Genomic DNA, 21,637 nt, shown 5'->3' with positions numbered 1-21,637 from the left:
AATATCAGGAAAATAGTTTATAGACACATACATATTATATTATAATACTGATTGCCAGATTGTTTAATATTATCTCCCATCTTTAAATAAGAATATATGTGATCCCATTCAGTATATTTTTAAAGAATTACTAAGACATTTGGGAAGTTAAGCAATGTGCTGTCTGAATATTGATTAGGTGTTTATTGGTCTTATTCTTTAGTAGTACTCAAGAATGTAGTTGTAACTGTGCATTCTGTAATCTTTGGAACCTGACTTTGAAAATAAATCTGATGGAGTTTTTTTTGTTTTATAATTACCCCTCAGGATATGTTGAAGAACACTAATAAAGGACATCCTGACAGATTACCTCTACAGATGGCTCTGACAGAACTTGAGACACTGGCAGAGAAGTTAAATGAAAGGAAAAGGGATGCAGATCAGCGCTGTGAAATAAAACAAATAGCAAAAGCAATGAATGAACGTTACCTGAACAAGGTAAAGAAAGTAGGAAAGTATAATAGAAATGGAAGAGTCAGTTTCTGGGCCTTGAGCAATCTTTACAACACACACCAAAGAGACAGCCATGTTGTTTTTTTCTGTAGAGGTAACCACATGGGGTCACTCTAGTGGTAGATGTGAGATGTGACCTGCCTCTGGGACTGAATAGGCTCACCACTGTGTGCTGGAATAGGCAACACACTGAACTTGCCTCAGCAGTATTGGTGTTCAGTGGCAGTGTAGGAAATAATAATATATAGTAAAATCACATGTATGTGTTCTGCATGGAAAAACTCAACTTTTCATTTATCTTAGAAGTGAGGAATTACTCCTGTGTAAAGAAAGGGACTGTGTCCTTCTACAGCAGTGCTTCCAACTATGAAGCATTTCAAGATGTGCTATTGAATGGCTCCAACATTCTTCTTTTACGGAAAGTCTCAATCTATTTCATTCATATATTTGCATTGTATAATAGAAATGTCTGAAAACAGCTCTAGAAGAAATTCAGTAAGAAGGAAGGAGCAATCTTTTATTTGGGTTTATTAGTAGCTATCTATACTGTGGATATATGTATGCTTTTTTATTTGTAACATAAATGATTCCTTCTTTCCCATGTAGTGGGGCATAAATGCTTCAATTACTGCTTTTGTGAAGGTTCAGGTTATTAGTGGGGATGTGCTGAAGGAATTGGGTTGTTTTTGGAGATACAAAAAAAGGACATCTTTTAGGAAAGCAATAGTCAACCAGAAAATACTTGTTTAAGCTATTTACCAGGAATGGAATACTGAAATTATTTTCATACTGGAACAGTATTTCCATTCTAAGTGCATTGGAAGATGGATTCAGACATTTTACTTTCTTTTTTAGTTGTCATAATCCTGCTTCATGAAGCAGCTATTACTCATCTGCAAATAGTTCCAAGACACAGAATGTGCTTTTGAAGAGGTGGCCGGGTTACCGTTTGTCAGTTGATGGTGATTGCAAGATTTTGTGTGTTATGCAGTGGGGAATTAATTCATACATGGGCTGTCACTCCAAATCTCGCAGGGTCCCACAGGCCTTTTGATATTACAGAATCAGCTGAGTTGGAAGGGACCCACGTGGATCGTGGAGTCCAACTCCTGCCTCTGCACAAGACCAGTCCTGAGAGTCAAACCAAGTGCTTGAGAATATTGTCCAAATGCTTCTTGAACTGTGTCAGGCTTGGGGCTTTGAACACTACCCCGGGGAGCCTGTTCCAGTGCCCAAAAACCCTTTGGGTGAAGAACCCTCCCCTCACGAGGAAGCTGTAGACTGCAGAGAGGTCTCCCCTCTGTCTCCTCCTCTCCAGACTGAACAGACCAAGTGACCTCAGTCACTCCTCATACAGCTTCCCCTCAAGGCCTTTCCTTGAGGCATCCTTGAAGCCATCCTTTGGACACTCTCTAATAGCTCAATATCTTTCTTACATTGCAGCACCCAAAACTACACACAATATTCAGGTGAGGCCAGTGCAGAGCAGAGTGGGACAATCCCCTCCCTTGCCTGGGTGGTAATGCTGGGCCTGATGCACCCCAGGACATGGTTGGCCCTCCTGGGCCTGTATATTGGCATATACAGTTTTGGAACAATGCTAGCCAGGGTGAAATAGATGGTGAAAGAGGTGGTTGAGTAGCAAATTAGTGAGTTATGGACCATTTTATTCTGTTGGACACTATGGAGATGTGTTTGACATGTAAGGGATTGGTTCACGCTTGCACACAGTGGCTGATCCTCAGCCCTTGAAGGCAAATGTCACTTGCAATTTACATGCCAAGAATCTCTTGGACATGTCATCTTTACACAGTCTGTGACACCCTGCCAGCTGCACTCCTCAGCTGTGTGAGCCCAGGGGGACAGAGCAGGCTCAGCACACTTCCTCTTCACACTCTGGCCTCCCACTCTGGGCAGCTGGAATCATGTGTAGGTCTTCAGTGGACTATGAAAGAAGAGACTAAGGAAGGAAATCACAGAAATTGTGGAAGGAATAATTTTTTTGCCAAGAAACCTTTATCAGTGTGGAAGATTCCCAGAGCAGCCATGGTCTACATTAAGATGCAAAGCCCTTTAAGTCCACATGGATGACAGCAGAAGTTACTGTTTCTCTAAATCAAAAGCAGATTAATAAAGAGACCTAATTCCCATGGCAAATCCACCTGCAATCCACCTGCTAGGATGGCACGTGACAACCCATTGTTTTTGCTTTTTGTGTGCTGGATGTTGGATGCACTGTGTGTAATATACAATGCTGATTGTTTTCAAAATCCAGCTACTCAGCAGCGGAAACAGATATCTCATACGGACTGATGATATGGTTGAGACAGTTTATAATGACAAAGGAGAAATTATTAAAACCAAAGAACGGCGACTTTTCATGTTAAATGATGTGCTGATGTGTGCAACAGTAAATATTCGGTAAGATTTAACTTATATTTTTTAAATGATCATTTGAACTTCAGGTGGAAAAAGTGACACTTATTGAATTGCTTTTGTATTGTTGTATTTACTGTGGCTAATGGTTTCGAGGAGAAGTCATAATAAATGGATAAATAGCTTTGTTATAGTCCTCCAAATTGCTGGCTGATATTTGGAAGTTCTAGAGTAAATTTGTAAGAAAATTATATCAGTTGGAGATTACAGATACAAACGCTCTGTAGTGTCTTGCTATTGCTGTGTATTAGTGCTTAGTGCAATACAGGCATGCCAGGGTAAGACTTTTTTCTCTTCTTCCTTAAATTCAGACTGTAACACACACAGATTTGTAACTTGACACAATTTGTGAAGCAAATACCGCCCTCTGCAAAACAAACAACCTCAAACAAACAAATAAACGAAACCCATAAAGGTAATGCAGATTGCCAGATTGCCAGATTGCTGGAACTTGCTAACAAAGTCCCAGATGGGGAAGGGTTGTTATCTCTGAGACCAAACTTTGAATGATTAAAGGTGAAATGCTTTGAAAAAAGCATTTTTTCATAGTTCCTTCTGTGCTTTTGTTGTCTGTAATTATTGCTGTTACTAAATGTCTCTGTGTGCCAAGGTTGTGTTCACATTCATATGTTGCTTGTATCACAAGTTGTTTTATGTAATGGTACATTCTGACAATGAAAATGTGGATTGTTAAAATCTAAAGAACAGCTTTTCTTAAGCATAATATGAGTTGATATCTTAATTCATTACTGAAGTATGAATCCTGTACATACATTTCTAAGTGTGTGATTGCTTGGTCTCATGTCCATGTGAGTGAGAAGTGCCATGAGATAACTATACTTTAGAAATTTAACAAGCTCATGTCAATTATCCTGTGGTCCTTGCCTTTACAAATTCTTTACTTTCTTAGTAACACTTGAATATTGTTTTTAACTATTCATATTTTATGTTCTGTCATACCAGTAAAGTCTTGGATTTTCTGTGTGTATACTTGAAGCAGCAAAGTGCAGTCTGTTTTTGTTTTCCATGTTAAAAGTTCATGATCATGCCAAGTCTCTGACTCTCTGAGGGTCTTTTCCTCTGTAAATGTACCTTCTGCAAGCCATAGAAAATTCTGTAACTAGTGGACCCTGGGCACCTGGGACATTTGAGTGTTCCTGGTTTGCAAAAGATAGATATTTTTACAGATGACACAACTATCAGGTCTTTCTTTGCACAGTGTAGATGACCAGCAGGGGCTGGTGGCCTGACTCTGAAGTAACAGCAGTTGGATGGGGTGGATGCTATCCCTAGTGACTGAACAACTGTGTCCTGCCTAGTTTTTTTTGTTTCTTCTGAGCTAGGTCAAGAATTTATAAATATTTACTTAAGTTGTGGCAGTTGTGTTCTTTGTTCATACTTGCTTCCTCATTGAAACTAAAGTCTGTGTTGCAGATAGGTAGCTGACTAGCTGAATTTCAGCATTTAGTTCCTGTTCTTGATAAATGCATTTTGCTGATTTCTCTCAAGCATTTGACTTCTGGATTTCAGTCATTCTTTCTGTGAAGTAAACATTTTGTGTTCACTTTAACATCTCTTTTGTCCTTTTTAGTAAATGTTTGTTACATATTCTTGAATGGGAATAAGGGAATGAAGGAAACAAAGTAAAATTAGTATTGATGTCATTTCTATTCCTAATGAGCTTCCTCAATGTGCTCTTTCCTCTGAAATGCCTGTTGTGATACACACTTCTTAAGCAGCAGCTCGGGCAGGATTACTATTGGAAGCCACAGCAGTTGCAGAGGTCTGCTGTACAGAACAGTCTGGGCTGTGGGGCTTGGCAGAAATGTTGGCTTGTCAGCCCTTCAGTTGTCCTTCCTGTCGCCAGCAGTCATTCAAAGGTCCCATCATCTGTACTTCTCTAAACATAGGAGTTAGGGCCCAAAAAGAAGTGTTTCAAAAATCAGGAAAATGTGGAGCAAAGTATAATCCCAAGCACTTGTATTAGGATTTCAGAATGCACATTGATCTTAAAAGATGGTAATTTACATTTTGCTATAGAAATGTAAGGACTGTTGTTGGCAGTCCTGTGGTGTTTGCAGACAAGATTATCTGCACCTGCATGGCTGCTCTTTGCACGCTGAGAAAGGTCAGTCACAAAAATCAGCCTGATGCATGTATTTCTTTGAAGTTGTGCACTGTACTCAAGCTGATAAACAGCAGATTTTAGAAGCTAAAATAATAAATAGTATGCCCTGAAACACAGTTGCTTATCACAGCAATAATTTGTGCATCTTCCAGCTCTTCCTATGAAAGCAGTGGCACCATGACAACTGGCCACAGGTATTTATTGAAGTGGAGTGTACCGCTGGGACAAGTGGACGTCATAGAGTATGGCAGCAATGAAGGCCAAGGAGACAACGGCAGGTTCCCACCCCAACTCTCTGCTGAAAATGTCATCATTAACTGTAAGCCAAGTAAGTGACAGGAGTTACTGACTTTTACAGACTACTTTGTTAAAATCCATATTTGAAATTCAATGAGCTACTGAAAACAAAGGAAAGCATTTTGTCCATGAAGATTTCTGTAACATGAAGAGTAGTAAAGCCTCTTTCTTTGGAAACTGAGAATGCATAAAGTGACAGCCAGGCTCCTGCCTTGCAACATGAACTACTTGTGTTTGTCGTACTTTAGAATTTTATGCATGATTGAGTAAAGAGTTGTAAAGCATGAGAGTGTGCAGACGTGCAAAAATGTGGGTTTGATGTGGTGCGCCAGTGATCTCGTGGTCACTGGATCTGCTTTTGTTCTTTATCCCATATTAGAGCAAAGAAGTTTTTCTCAATAAAGATGACCAAGCCACCTTGTTGCTGTGATTAAATCTGGATGCAAAGTCTGGTTACTGCAGGGTAAACTTTACTCACTTCTCTCAAGCCCATGGTATCTTGCCCTTCAAGCTAGTGCTTCAGAAAAAATCCTTAATGAATGTTTTTGAAACTATATGTTAATAGGTAATTTCCTCCTAACCTCTCTCCAAAAATGACTTCAAGCTCTGAAGTTTACAAATTCTTCTTTGCTCCTTAATCCCCCCCTACAAGAATTTTAAGACTTTACTTTTTAGCTAGACTTTCATACATAAGGAGTTATTTTTATATCCTGCTTATTGCCCAAATATTGTAATATTAAATGCATTTAATATCTCTAGATTGTGATTTGATTCCGGTTTGTGGATTATGATTCACATGGATTTCAGTGCTAGTAGCTCTAGGTATTATATCACACTACATTTATTTAATATTGCACCTTTGGCTTCATGAATTTTCTCACAGTTGTGCTATAATGAGGCATAAATGCTAGAGCATCAGTATAAAATTTACTGCCTCCTGTATTCTCCAGGATGGTTCTTGTCAGGTCTTCTTGCTCCTCCTTTTGTAAATAGCTACAGAAATTTTTACAGGCACTTATGTCTTTATTTCAAGGATGACTTAATTCTTGTAATTCCTTTTAAGCAATAATGGACTACTTAGAGAATGAGATTAAAGCCTTTATCTTAAAATTTACCAGCTGCTGTATGCATAACCCTGAAAGGATTCTATAAAGAAGTGTATTTCTTAGAATTGGGGATCCCTTTTTTAGGTGAGTGTGAGAGGAACAGATTGTTGAGTATTCCTACTATGATTTTTGTGCCACAGTTTCACAGCTGATAAGACCAAATCCTTACATGTCAGCATGGTCATATGGGGAAGAAAAGCGTGAGGGGAGAAACAAAAACTCCTGACCGAACTTCCTTGGCTTTTGAGATTTTTCAGCTTCATCATATTTGGTGACAAAATCACACACAAAAAAAAAGAAATTACTTTGTACATCATTTGTAAATCAACCTTTAGGTTAAATGGTACTCTGTAGGTAAAATGTGAGCTGAACTAATTTTTCTCTTGGTAAGCTCTGTTATATTAATTCAGTCTTCTAATAAAAAAGATCAAAAGATAAGAAATAAAAAGGATTTGAAGGCTACTGGGTATACTGAAAAAATCCTCCCTTTTGTTTAATCAAACTTTTCTGCCAAATGATTCAGCTAAATTGAATATAAAAAATCATGAAAGAGGATCATCATAGCCTTGTTTTTGAGTATACTACTGTGTTTGCACTAGCTGTTACTCTGAATGCAGAACTGTTTGAACTGCCCTTTATAGACAATTTTGAATACACACTAACACTAATTCTGTTAGTTATTCTGTGGCGTTGTCACCTTAGTTCCAGTTAAGTTGGCTGCTAAAGATTACAGAAGCTCAGAAAGTACAGCCCTCCTGCAGAGGGACAGACTGGTGAGACTGTGTACAGGTTCAGTGTTTCTTCTTATTCGCACCCACCAAGTTGCTGCATTTTATAGTTGATGACATGGTCTTTAATATTGTAGTATCACATAATTGATAAGTCTACTCTGTGTTTACTACAAATTGCAAAGTGGTAACAGAGAAATACTACCTACTCTGTAGGTAATTCTGTATCTTTGCAGTCATCATAAAATTATGTCTCCCTCTGTTTTTAAAGTATATGATGAAATCCCAGTGGCCTCGTAGTATGTGGTTTTAATAAAATATAGTGATCAAGAACAGTTTGGGATGCTGCAGGCAAAATCTTGACACATAAAACCATTTCTCAGACCTAATTTTCAGCTTACGTATCCAGTTTGTGGGTACTGAAAAGATACAGAATAATGGTGATTCTGTGTAAAATCATTAAGTAGTAGAGGGATTACCTCTTGCATTTCTGGAAGACTGAGAATAGTTGACTTGTATCTGCCACATGCAAGGTTGAGTACTTGACTCCTGTAAGGTTGGTATTCTGTCATTGCTGCTGTGATTAGTGAGGATTCTTGATAGATTCAGGTTGTGTTCTTGCGAGGATTACTGGTTATTAGTTACATTTCCCTTATCATGGTACTTTCTTCCCCACTGAAATCTTTTCTGTGAGTAGGCAGCTGTCACAATTGTATCTTGCTGTTTATTATTGCCTAATGCAATTGGTGCTTCCAGTTTTCTATGATGTTGCAAGAAAAAGCAGTTTAGTCTAAAGACGCAAACTTTACTTTGGGTGCTGAATTAATAGCTAAATTTGAATTAATCTTGTACAGCCTGTAATATGCTGCTGAAAGGTTGAAAGATTTTATGAGTATGACTAAATAAAGACATGCTTCAGTACTGTTCTAAGATGAAAAGCAAGGGCTGTGTGAACTTGGTTTTCACTTGGCAAAATCATCAGTGGGCAGTTTTCTACCCCATTGAGCTTTGTTCAGCAGTCTTTTGTCTCTGGATTCTACAGAAGAACACATCTAGGGGCTGTTTTTTGGTTTTAAGCCATTTGTATTTTGGTAGGGAAAACTGTGTGGCCTGAGGGTGTATGGGGCAAAGCAGGGATATTTTACTTGAGTGTATTCTGCTATACTGCCCTGTCCTTGATGTGCTCTTGCCTTGTTTCTGTTGTTCTCCCCTAGCGCCAACAGTAGACTAAATTCTCATAATTACAAACATGAAGAGGGATTGAAGTCTTAGCTGTTTGGCAGGGTCCTTTATTTGTACGATTCTAATATTTTTTCTCAGTGGAGTGCAATTACAACTTGTGTTTGCTTCCTGCAATCATAACCAGTAAACATTTCACAATCTCAGTCTTCTGGAAAAGAAGCATTTCTCTCAGCAAATTAGTCAAAGTCCTGTTTCATGTATTAGAGTTAGTCTTGCTTGAAAGTCTGTATGGCTCTCTGGCATCCCAGACAGACAGCTTTTGTGGAAGCAGTTATTAAATTATGTGTGCCAAAAAGTGTGATGTGTTAATTTTCTCCATAGAACCATTGGCAGTAAGATGTGAGATAAGAGTTTTTCCCCTGGTAAATCCATGTATTGTTTCTGGTAGGATGTTGCTGTTCTCTTCACCCCAGTTAGTCCATGTGTAGAAGCACAGACACAGTCATAGTATAGAAAAGTTGAATTAATATAGGAAGAGGGGAATGTTTTCAGTGGGAACAGAAATTTGTATATTCTTGGTTTTGATTTACATGCATTGGTAAGAAATTCAGCTCCCTCACCTGGCCGGTGATCCTGTACCTGATGCCTCTCAGGACACAGTTGGACCTCCTGGCTGCCAGAGCACTGCTGACCCATATTCAACTTGCCACTGACAAGGATCCCCAGATTTCTTTCTGTGTGGCTGCTCTCCACAGTCTGTGCTCAGTCTGTTCATACATCCAGGGATGCCCTGTCCCATGTGCATAATCCAGCACTTTGCTTTGTTGAACTTCCTATGGTTGGTGATTGCCCAGCCCTATAATTTGCCATGGTTCCTCTGCAGGATCTCTCTGCCTTCAAGGGATTTGACAGCTCCTCCCAATTTAGTGTCATTGGTAAAGTTCTTATTTTTCCTTGGAGTCATTTATGAAGACATTGAAAAGAACTAAGCCTAAAATGAAGCCCTGGGAAACCCCAGGAGTGACAGGTCAGCAGTCTGGTGCTACCACCACTATAAACAACCCTTTGTGCCTGACCCGTGACCCAGTTTCTCACCCATCACATGATGTGTTTATCCACAATGTGTGCATAATGTGTTTATCAAACAATGTGTGCTGGACATTTTGAGGCCTGTGAGAAGCCTCAGATCAATAGCTTTACTGAAATCCACAGTTCACATCAACTGGCTTCCTCATATCAACTACCTGAGTTACTTTTTCATAAAAGGAAATTAAGTTTCTTAAACAGGACTTCATGAACTTGTTTTGGCTGGGACCAATGACTGTGTTGCCTTTCAGGTGTTTTTCACTAGCTCCAGAATAACCCTTGTAACTTTACCAGACACTGAAGTGAGACTACAGGCATGTAGTTACCACAGTCATCCTTCTTGCCTTGGGACAATATTGTCAGGTTCCAGTTGACTGGGACCTCTTCAGATTCCCTATTGGGTTGAATATATGGAAAGAGGGCATCAAGAAAGTTCAACACGACCTGTACTTTTACAATAAAGAAAAGGATGGATGAAAGCACAGTGAATACAACTTGTTTTTAATATGTCATTGATATGAAATATTATAAATACTTTCAAAACATACAAATAATATAGTCAAAGGGCAAATTTGTAACTTCTTACCAAAATATTCAGTATTACCCCTCTAGAAGAATCAGAAGATAACCTTTCCTTGCAATTCATCCACGTGTACATAAAATCATTGCAAATATGTGTATTTCACTGCCTTTTAATTGGGAATATAGGAATGGAAGTCAAATATACTGGCCAGAGTTTCATTTTCTCAGACTTCTGGCACATGTTAAGAGTTTGCGGCACTTCATGCAAACTGTCGAGGGGTTGGGAATTGTGGTTTGTGCTGAGGCAAATGCTGGTTTGGTGCCACAGCAGCCACCACCAGTTGCCTGTTCTTGGGTTCCCAAGAATGAAAAGGGTGAGTGAGAAGTTTCTCACAGGGCTTTTATTTAAGAAGACCAGACTAGAGAGACTCTGTAGAACCAAAGGGTTCTACACCCAGACATGGCTAGGCATCCTGCCATGTCTGGGTGGGAAACCAGTATCTGGCAGCAGTGTTCTGCTCTGATCACGTTGATTAAGAGACATAGACAGCATAGACAGTTACTTAAGCAAAGAAACATCAATTTGAGCAATATGTCTAAAGGCTGAAATGGGAAATGAGCCAGACCCATCTGTATAGTGATGAGCATTGAAGAAAACAATGATGTCGAAAATCAGGTTAGTATTCTTATGGCTGCGTTTTCGTGTAATTTTTTTCTTTCACAAGTTTACAATTTGTAACTGAGACCAAAGCTCAGAACTGCTAAATCACAGCTGGTCCCCTTTCTCATTCAGAGTTCCAGGGATACATTTGTACTCTGTTTCCACTTGATTGTGTTCTTGATCTCTGTGGGGTTTGTTTACTGTCAAATATAGTAGTGACATGATGCTGAAGTGCAGAAATGATTCCTCTCTTCCAAGTTTCCTTTGGCTTGATGCAATCACTTTGTGTAGGCCTCTGAGTGTTGCCAGGGAAACAGGGAGAGATGTTTGATGGGCTAGTGTGTACTTGTTTCTGTCAATATGTTGCTCAGTGGAATGGCATCTCTTTTCAAAAATGAAGATAGTGCTGCTGTGATAGCCATTGCCATTAAAGCTGGAGGTTTTTTTGCAGGTTTGTCTAATGAGAGATACAGAATTGGGGAAGGAAAAAAAAGTCAGCTTTATGATCCCTCTAAGGCACAGCAATAGTAATACAATATCCAGAGTAAGCAAAACTAATATTAAGTGACATATCAACTCCAGCATTGGTGATAAGATTTTAGAAAGAAAGATGTGGCATGACTTGCTAATTGAACTAGCTTTGATCTCAATGAAATATATAAAGATTAATAATGTAAGGCTTTATTTTAAAGTTAATGTTATTGAAGACAATACTATGCACTAAATGAGATCTAATATGTGTATGAGATTTAATGAATGTGTATGAGATTTAATGAGATTTAATAAATGTAAATTGTCACTGATATATGCAAACAAAAGACCAAAGAGTTTAAATAAATCTAGTGCCGAAAAGCCTGTTCATCTGAGCAAATGGGGTGACATTAAATGGTTGACTTTGTTAAGCAGACATAAGTTTCTATCTAGTGGATTAGGGAAGGATAAATTTAGGTGTTATATGCTTGTCTCACCCATGCAGGATGAGATTCTTCCCTTTGCCTTTTGTATTTTTATAGCGATTATAGGATTTGTCATCCACTTCCTATAAACCTTGTTCTGTGTTGCTAGGGATCTTATCCACATCATGGCACAGAGTAGTAAAATTATTAGAAACCCAGCTGGTGTGTATGAAAGAGGGAGGTGAGCTCCTCACAGTGCCATTTCCACGTGAGTTGTTATAGTCTGGTGGGAGCTCCAGTGTAAACCTCTGGCAGCTCGGCCAGTTTACGACTGCCTGCAGACCTGTCTTGGGACCCCTGCAGTACTTACATTGTTTAAATGCCTTCCCACGTGTACTTTCATTGCCTGTTTATATCAGGGCTTGTCTTTTTGCACCCAGTTTCTCCCTCGCCCTTTGTGTCCATGCAGGTGCATCCCAGAGGTCCTGAGTGACCCCTCTCCCTCCTTAGGAGGGCAGGGGCTTCCACGTCCATGCTGTCCTCAGCCTTCCTCTTTGAGCCTTGTGAGAGAAAGGGCCATGACACTTCTTTCCCTTCACTCCTAAGTCTTTGTTTACAGCATTTTTCTTCTTCATGGGAACAGAGCCAGGAACTGCAGTCAGTTCATAGTCCAGGAAGACCCCTGATCATTGTCCCAGCTAGGATGACACTGGGGAGCCAGGCTGTGGGGTCCACTCTAATGAGCAGATCAGGGCTCCAGTGTTTCTCCCTCATGTTCTCTTCTGCTTTAATCTCTGACACAGTACAGCTGCTTCTGTCAGAAGGAAAAATATTTATGGCCTTTTATATCTCAAATTCCCTGTGCGGTCAGGATTAGCTGGAGCTTAATATAATCTTGAAGCCATGCTCTCAATATTTGAACTACTTCTCACTGTCTCCAAGGCTTTACATTTCCTTGGTGGTTTTGCATTATTTTGCATAATTTTATTCACAAATGGTATAGCACTATGAATTCAATACCTTACTCACTACTTGCAGTTGCAAGATGTTGATTTTATCTTGCTATTCTTCAAGATATGTGAATAAGCAGTTTTGTGGTTAGATGGTAATTTTTATGCAACCTATTTCTTCAGTGTTGGATCTGGTACAATGAGAAGGACAGGTCTCAGCATTCATGTAATTACCAGTAGATACGTCAACTGACAGTGAGGTAAAGTATGTTAAAAATACTTTGTCAGAGTTGAGATTTGTGAGGTTTCTTTCCCAGCTCTACTCTGTGTACTGGCTATTGCATGGTATTTGGTTCTGTGATTAGGACCCAAAGAACTCCCGTCTTGCATGGCAGTGAGAATAGTTAATTTAATACATTAGTTTGAGAGACTCAGATTATAAATTTCAATAATTAAGAACATAATTTATGTTTAGATACTTAGATAATTAAAGTATGATTAAACTGAACAGTGTAATTTCATGTTTATGATAAAGCTCTTCATGATGGTTGATGATTGGAGAGTCCTGACTATATTCTGTCTGCTTGCTTACACCATGTCTGAACTGAATAGTTTACATTCTAGTAAGCTCGAGGGGTTTGTTGCTTGTCACCTAATACTGTGTGTATGCTTGTGCTGCTTCTTTCCATGCTAGGTTACTAAGCCTAAATAAGGGCTGTACTGCAAAGATATGTGTGAGTAGCTGCACGTATCAGCTTTTCATTGATGGCTGCCAACTAAACTCTTGTTCTCTGACATCATTCCTAACTTCCCATTTGTTTAAATTTCCAAACCTGGAGTCTGATGCCACTCAAAAACTTGTGTAGTTTGGACCTGAGAGTGTGGTACAATCTCAGGAGATCTGCAGTTGATTTGAGGTGGCTCAAATTTTTTGGGTGCATGCAACTGTGGATATCATGAGTTGGATTTAGTGTGAAAAAGCAAACCAAGGGAGGGCAGAAAGTCTGCTTTCCTGTGATGAACTTTAAATTAACCCGTGGACTTGTTTAGGTCATAAGCCAGGATTTTGGACAACTTTTATTTAATCACTATTTTAGTCAAATTCCAATTGGCTGTTCAAAAACTCTCATAAAGGAGAAACAAGAAAACTGAACCTGCCACGTACTTCTCTGATGCATCTGTAGAAACAGAAACAGCATAAGTGAGCAAGTGAAGACACAAATATGAGGAGGGTGGTGATGTGGGTGCTGTCAGGGACTTTGCTTGCATAACACAGCATGCAGGAAGTTGGTAGTTCATCATCTAAAAATCTTATCTGCTTTGTTACTGGCTTTAACACTCATACAGAATTTCTGAGGATGATGTATGTCAGAGGTACGGATGTGCCTCTGGTGTATAAGGTGCTTGGATTTGTCCCATTCTGTGCAAGATAAAGTTTTAGTACAGAAGGGGGCCTTCATCACCAGCCTTCTAGTGAAAGCTAGGTGTTCTGGGACAAGCGAGTTTGCAAAGGAAAAGGAAATAATATTTTACATAACATCGGTATGAACTGGTAAATGAATTAGTGTTTCTGGTATTTTCAAGATTCACAATCTTTTTGCCAACTCTGTTTATTTGTTGCTGAAATAGGTAGCTTGCATATAAAATGGCACATAAAGATTTCCTTTTCTGTTTGTACTGAGAAAAGTAGTTCCAATAGACCTGTGAAAGGAGAATGTTGTTTCTCACTTTGATAAGTTCTCTTCCACTGAGCAGCTATAAAGCAATCGTGTGTTTTGCATACCAGTGTATCTATAGGAACAGGATTTAGGACCAAGTATAGGGGAAGAATTCCTCAACTGCAGTGATTGAATCTTGGGCCTTATTAATAGTTTCTGGTTTTGCTTCATTGTATTAATTATCAAGGTCTTCAGTGTACAGGAAACTATTTTACTTTAGATACAACATTGTGTTTCACAGTCTTCATTCTTGTCCTTTCTTAATGGTGCGCATTATGAATTAAGCAGTGGGATGCTGTCTGCCTATTATTACTTCAGGAAAAAAAATCAACATAACTTTTCTAGGACAATCAAAGCCAAATTCAAAGAATTGAATAGTTCTGTCTACACTTAAATGGTTTTAAATATTTAAATATTACTGCTGCATCACCATAGTTTAACATTAATAGGTTAACAGTCTCACGATATCTGTCTGGTTTATTATGAACTGATCAAGAATTCATCTAGTATCATGATACTTTGCTTTCCAGAAGACTGTGCAAGCTTCTCAGGTTTAAATATAGTTTAAATGTTGTGTAAGGGCCTGTTTTTTTATTATTTGTTCCAAGTGTGTGATCCTATAGAAGTACCAGTTTGATATGCCTTTCTCAGACACATCAGCTTTTAAAGTTACCTCCCACATATGTAACTTCTTCCCCCATCCCAGGTGATTTTTATGCTCTATATGAGGATTGAAACTTTCCCAAATCTCTTCCTTTTATAACATTTGACGTTTCAGTGTGCTGCCTGGATGCACACAGATGGCTCAGTGGGAGGAAGCAATACAAATGTGCTCAGCTTGGAAGGCCAGATTGCAAATGGCAAGTCAAATTTGGGCTATATCAACCTTTCAGAGTGGTCTTCAGATCTGGCATGTTCTTCAAGCGTATCATTAATTTTGTGTTACCCCTCAGTAACACTGGAATGGTAGTCAGGAAAAGAGCCTTTCTCAGATTCAGTTGTGGGTTTTGTTTTTTTTTTTGCATTTGGGCATTCATGATCTTCCATTCTGTGCAACACTACCCTGACTTCAGGGCTATGTGTCTCTCAGAAGCAAAGTAATCTTTATAAGGACCTTGAATTTTCATGATGCAGTGGTTTTCACTTCATTTCAATGTAGCTTTTCCAAAAGCAATTTATATTGATGTACTGTGGTTCTGAACTATGTGGAGAAAAGGTCATTACTATGATTATACTCAAGGCAGATGTTGTCTATATTAGTTACTTTGGAGTAAAAGAGACACCCATCAGTCTGTCTATTATAAACAGTATTTTATTTCAACATGATGGACAATACAGAAATGTTTGCAAAAATAGTTGCAATATTGGAAGTATATTGACTGAGGCTTTTATTTTATTTGTGTGGCATTTGGATTTATATAAGAGTATTACTTGAAGAAAATCCTTCTAATTGGGAATAAACAGGAGTTTAGTATGGGATGGGACCAGCTGAGCCATTATGTTTGCTTGCCCAGCAATAGATGTTCAAATTATGGGTGATTGCATCTACTCTGTCTTTAGCAGTATAAATCTGTGATAGAATAGTAATTCATAAATGGGAATCAGAACACACAGCAAGAGCTTGTAGAAAATATTTACAGGTAACAAATCACCATAGAAAATAAATGTGTCCCTTTGTAATTCTTAGAAAGGAAGAATAGGGTGTGATCAGTTCAGGATTATGATAACCAATATGCTTGAAGTGGCCACGGAAATTAAAAATTTAGGGAAACCGGATGAACGACAGTCCCAAGGGAGCAGCTGCTGTACCAGCACCTATTCTCCCTGCTGTTGTGCAGGGAGAGAGCTGTGGCTGATCCCCAGCATTGCAGCCCTCTGCCAGAGGTGGGAATCCTCCCCTCTGCCCAGGCACTAGCACATGGACACTTCTCTAGCATGTGTATATTTATTCACAGCCTTCCCAATTCTACTTTTGCCTGAACCAAGTTAAACTGACTTTAACCACACCCAGGGAATTTCCTGCAGGCTTTGAAAATGCCTGGGTATAAATCACCAAGAATTGCTTCTGTTTCAATTATAAAAATTGCTTAATACCAGGCAAAATTGATGAATTTGAAGCTGTGGTGCTGAGAATAATAACTGGGAAACAAGCAGGTAAAGTAAATGTTTTGTATTATACTCAAATGTATCTTGGTCTAAGAAGAAATTGTTATAAAAAGCAAATCTTCTCCCCAGTTTTACATAGCAGCAAAATCAATTTAAACTTTAACCTCCTTTCTTCCCTCTAAACCAAGCTGTGGTTATGTTTTCTTTTTTAACCTTGAGTGTATTTAATTTTAATGCTGAGCAAGGAATTGGGTATCTTGCAAGAATTACTGGTTGTTGGCAGTAAACTTGCCTGTTGCAGGGAGGCACAAATTCCTCTGGCAAAATCTTAGCAACAAAGGAGTTGGTGAAAAAGATTCTTGCTAGATTACATGTGGCCAAGATTTCACCCTTGATCTGTAGGTGGAATGCAAAAAAGTTGCCTTTGAAGCCACATATGTGGTTATTGGTTACAGCATACTGCCTTCCCTCCTGCCCAGGCACACTCTGTAGCATGTAGAATGTGTAGAGCAGGGGAGATCCTTCTCTAAAACCATTAAGGGCTTTTTTCCCCATAGGAGAAATAAGTTGTTTGAGAGCTTGATAATTAGCAAGAGTGGCTTGGAAAGAGAAGGAAATGTCTTTATCATTTGTGAAACATTTCATAGTACGAAAGAAACCGACCATGTATCTGCTTTGGAGTGAAGCCAAGAGTTTTTCAGTGCACTCTCTATGGATAAAAGGAGTGAACACCCACCAAAATAGCCAGCAGTTGAATGGTCAGGGAACATGTGTGGGCTGAAGCAGCCAGTCTGTGGCTGTGAACTGAGAAACATCTGATGAACAGAGTAGTGTTGTCCCCCACCTCCTCCACTCAAGAAAAACCCTCCATCAGACAATTCTCAGGATCAGCTGGTAGCCAGTGTTTGGTTAACTCCTAAGAAGCCAGTTCTATTTTAAAGGACACTGTGAGTAGCCCTTGCAGGACCCAGTTCAGAGATAAAGTTTCTATAACTTGCAGCTATTATCCAGATGCAATCCAAGTGATCACTTTTTGGAGAACTTGCTTCTGATGAATCTACGTAATTGTTGATTTCTGAAGCCGTATTTTTTCTGTGTCAGTTTGTGCCCATTAGGGACCTCGCTGAAAGGCTGATAATAGTGGTGCCTATAATCCTTGACTATTAAAATGTATACTTAACTTGGCCGCTTCTCTTTTCTAGAACATCAGAGAATGGAAGCAGGCTCTCATTAATTATTTACTATTTTGATTTTGCGCTTGCTTTCCTGTATTAAGAATGTGATCTTTTAATGAATGAGCCTAAAATTACTTTTATTTGGTTTTTCTATGTGACAGCCTTTCAGATGCCAGGTTAGTTTATTTGCTTTGACATTCATATTGCATCCTTTTTATCTTGACTTATTAATAGCTTATAAAATATGCATTATGCAGAGAAAAGAGACTTAGGTGACAATTACTGAATGAAATTCAAGATTTATGCCTTATTTCCAAGGCTGGAACAAAGACACTTGTAAGATTATTTGAAGTTTCAAGAAGAGGATTATCAGGCATGGTGGATATGTATGTACTGCCCAGGGCAAGCCCATCTGTGTAGGAAATTAAAGCTTGCTTTATGGCCTCAGTTGAAGACTATGGCATAAAGTCCTGCAGCATCTAGGACTTGCCTGGATGCTGCTTGTTATATGTTGCATTAATATCTGTTCTCCAAACAATAATGAACAAAATGTCTGCTAACTGTCTTTATCAAGCTACAAAGTGTGACCCTGGCTTTTATAATTTAAGAATAATGTAATTTGCTTGGGTGAAAATATCTGTCCTATACAAGTGAAGCCTCACAGACTCAGCTTTTCACAGCCTGATTGTTCTAAGTTTTCTCTTGGTTCAAACCCACAAAGCTAAATTTCAAAAAGACTTGAAGTAATTTTTTCACTGCAGCTGTTTGGTTTGTTTAGTAGTGGAGTTTGTAAATGACAGGTGACTGGACTTCTGCCAAAAACTCAACTAATCAAACAATTATTTCTGTTCAGTGTAAATTTTTTTTTTTTTTTTGCGGAAGTTATCTTTTCGTTAGAGAAACTTGGAGCAAGAATGATGTAATTCGTGTTGTTCACAGTGCCAGACACACTGTCATGGCTTTTAGCTAGATTTCACCAGATTGCCTGTTGATACTGATCTGCGCCTTTCTTTGCAAGTAACCCCATAAAAATCAACAATTTGATGCATCTAGGAACTAGTGATTCTGGTACTTAACAAATTACAGTTATTGTGGATGTTAGCAAGAAAAAAGATGTAAGCTATCAGAAGATAGATACAAGGAGAGAAGAGAGATTTTTCAAGTATTTGGGTTGAAGAAAGTGAAAATGCAGCTTAATGAAAGTATGGAGTCTGCAGTTCAAGAAAAGTGTTTAATTTTTTTTTTTTTGAAACAACTGCAAACATACTCAACTGACCATAATTTCCAAATTCTTTTTCTTAGATCTGCTTTGGAGTTGTTTCTTTTCATGGTGTACAATAAATGTAATTATCTTTTCTTACTGACTAATCTGGTTTTCAGGGCAAGAAAGGCTAGATTGTTTTTTTAATTAGCATTCAGAGCAGGCAAAGAAGAGGATAATAATCACATCTATTATCTGGATGGGTAAACAGTAGTAAAGGGCAGTCATTCCCTGTCTGGTGCTCAAGTGCAATGCACAGAAATAATTTCATTGATCCAATTTACCAGAAGATTTAAGGGCCAGATAATAATTTGGAATTTTATGGCAATGTGTAATATTTTAGGTTTATGTTGCATTTTCCTGCAGTGAAATGGAGAACTCAGAAATAAAGTAGCCATTAATATTTTCTTTGAGCCTTGAAATGTTATGCTTTTCAGGATTTAAGGCAGACTTCCAGCTTAATATAATGAATTGCATTAAAGAAACACATTGTGATGGCCTCTATTTGTATGATGCCTCCAAACAGGAAAATGTCTTTAGAAAATAGTTATTTTGATACCTAACTAAAAAAATACTAATGATTTAAGTAGCATTGTTTCATGCATGCTTATTTTTCATATTTATTCTGACTTAGGCTACTTGGACAGCTTTGTGTTTGGTTTGAGTTTTGTACCCTGGCCCTGCAACAGGCTGGGGGGAGCAGAGGCACCAGCGGTGTGTGTGGTAGCTGAGCTGTGCCCAGCACCCTCTGCCCTGCAGCCAGAGCAGGTGGCACAGCTCGTGCCCGTGCTCCTCAGCTGTCTGCAGAGCCAGTGGCCAGCACTGTATTCAGATCCTGTTCTTGCCAACACAGCAGTGAAATCCTTCTGATCCAGGGGCGTTTGCTGCCCACAGACTGGCTTCCCTGTGCTAGGGATGAAGGATCCCTAGTTTGGATACTACACTGTGTGAGCTAAAGAATCTTCAGGAGTTTCCTAGCATGATAATCCAGTCCTGTTCCTGTCATTCAGCCAGAGGGAAACATGCTGACTCTGTATGAGTCAGGGTGGGTTTTTTTATGGGACAGTGAGTGTTGTTTCCGAAGGAATTACATAACCATTCCACTCCTAGCATCATGGTAGTCAGAGGATATTAGCAGGGGTTTGCAAGCTTTATGCATTTAAATGGACACCTTATCCTAGTAATCAGTGTGTTTTTCTGAGTTATTGTTCCTTTATAAGCCCTTTTACTTGTTGATTATTAGCATAAAATATTTCTGCTGCTATTCAGATTTGCTGCTGATTTTAGAACAGATCCTTTTCTGATTTAAGCATGATTGCAGTAGAATTTCAAGTGATTCAGTGAAATTGCAGGCTTGTGTTAGAGTTAGGATATAGATATATGATCCAGAACTGTCTCACGATCAATAAAGCAAATTTTGAATTTTAAACCATCATAGGAAAAGCTACAGATAAATGTTTTTGCTTGTCATGTAACCAAAAACAACCTCCAGGAAATATTTGCATTAATGTGTTACAGCAAGTCTGATGTTTGGTACTAAACAAAACTTCCATGGCAGCAAGAGATTTTGGGACAGGTGAAGCTTTGATATTTGTTACAATTCTAGTGTGGGATATTAAAACTGCAGATAGTGCTCTCCATAATAACTAGATGAACAACTTGAACCTTGTTTGTAGCTAAAAATGCAATAAGATGATGTAAAAGCCAATGGTAACGCCTGTACGTGCAAAGAAATAAAGCACTCTGATTTTAGGATGTAATATATGTTTATATTGTCTTTGTGATGCTTTCCTTGTTCAACTGAAAATTGCGTATTTTTGTTATGTATAACCTTATGGTTTTATTCATTTCAGACAAGCTCTATATGGGGCCAGGGCAACTGTACCATGATCTTCAGAACCTTTTACATGACTTGAATGTACTTGGTCAAATTAGCCAATTAATAAGCAGCCTTAAAGGAAACTATCAGGTAATAAACAAAGCTGGATTTATTTTTCAAGTCTGTTCTTGTAAAGTTGTATAATTGCCTCTCCCTAGGGTTTGTGCAAAGCATTCTTTAGTTCTCTCTGGAAAAAGTGGGATAATTTTTACCTCTAGTATTACCTCTAGTTAACAGCATTTACTTTTAACTGTTAGGTGTTATAAATAGATTACAGCTGTCCTTTTAATCTTGCTTTTCTTTATGGTTTTTAAGTGTAGGTGGGTACTACATGTGTCTTTGTTTGTTCAGTAGCTGATAAGCTTATATGGAAACAGAATTACATTTTGATGTTAAGAAATTGGATTCTTGCAGTTAGACATGGTAGTAGGAGGATGGTTGTTTGGAGGAAGCTCTTGATCCCCATCCAAGCTTATAATCCTGGCTTTTTGGGGGAAACTGTATTTAAAACCGAGTATAAATCACAAAAATATAAAAGGATTTTCAGAAGAATTTTGGAACTATTTTGCTTTAGCTTTGTTCACATCTCTTTGATTTAGCTTATATTCTGGCAAACAAATATTGTACTTAACACCAAATGAAGTCTTGAGACTTTTTTGCATGACAATTATTTTTTTGCATGTTTGTTTTATACATTTCATACATGGTTACATGTAGTTTTTAACTCCTACCTGCCACCTCAGGTTGCAAATGTGTGTATATTTATGAATATATGAAAGCTGAGTTTCTCTTGACATATTTTAGCTTCAGAGTGAAGGTGTTAAATAAAACATAGCATTTTGTGAAAATACGTACTCTGAATGAAGTTTATGGAAAGAGTGCTTTTTCCAAAAGCACAAATATTAGAAGGTGAATTTCATCTGCATAATTGGGAATATGTATAGCACAGATATACCATAAGACATTCACCCATCACCATATTAAAAACCTTTCTACCTGCACTGACAGTCAGAG

The 21,637-nt window shown here is 38.4% G+C and overlaps 1 protein-coding gene across 10 annotated transcripts in view; it reads left to right on the top strand.

Moving 5' to 3' along the window:
- Positions 1–21,637, top strand: part of ARHGEF10 (Rho guanine nucleotide exchange factor 10) — a 112,493-nt gene that overhangs the window by 56,135 nt on the left and 34,721 nt on the right. For all 10 annotated transcript variants that reach the window (XR_008429864.1, XM_053937953.1, XM_053937955.1 and 7 more), the window contains 4 exons: positions 307–477; positions 2,768–2,913; positions 5,209–5,384; positions 20,598–20,713. Coding sequence is in view for 9 of the 10 variants with exons in the window: in XM_053937953.1 (XP_053793928.1) it covers positions 307–477; positions 2,768–2,913; positions 5,209–5,384; positions 20,598–20,713 (609 nt within the window). In the remaining variant the exon portion in view is untranslated. The remainder of the gene's footprint in view (positions 1–306; positions 478–2,767; positions 2,914–5,208; positions 5,385–20,597; positions 20,714–21,637) is intronic.

Source organism: Vidua chalybeata, chromosome 3, assembly GCF_026979565.1.
Source record: "Vidua chalybeata isolate OUT-0048 chromosome 3, bVidCha1 merged haplotype, whole genome shotgun sequence".
In the NCBI taxonomy this organism is placed as follows: domain Eukaryota; kingdom Metazoa; phylum Chordata; class Aves; order Passeriformes; family Viduidae; genus Vidua; species Vidua chalybeata.
This window is presented reverse-complemented; position numbering and strand designations above follow the sequence as displayed.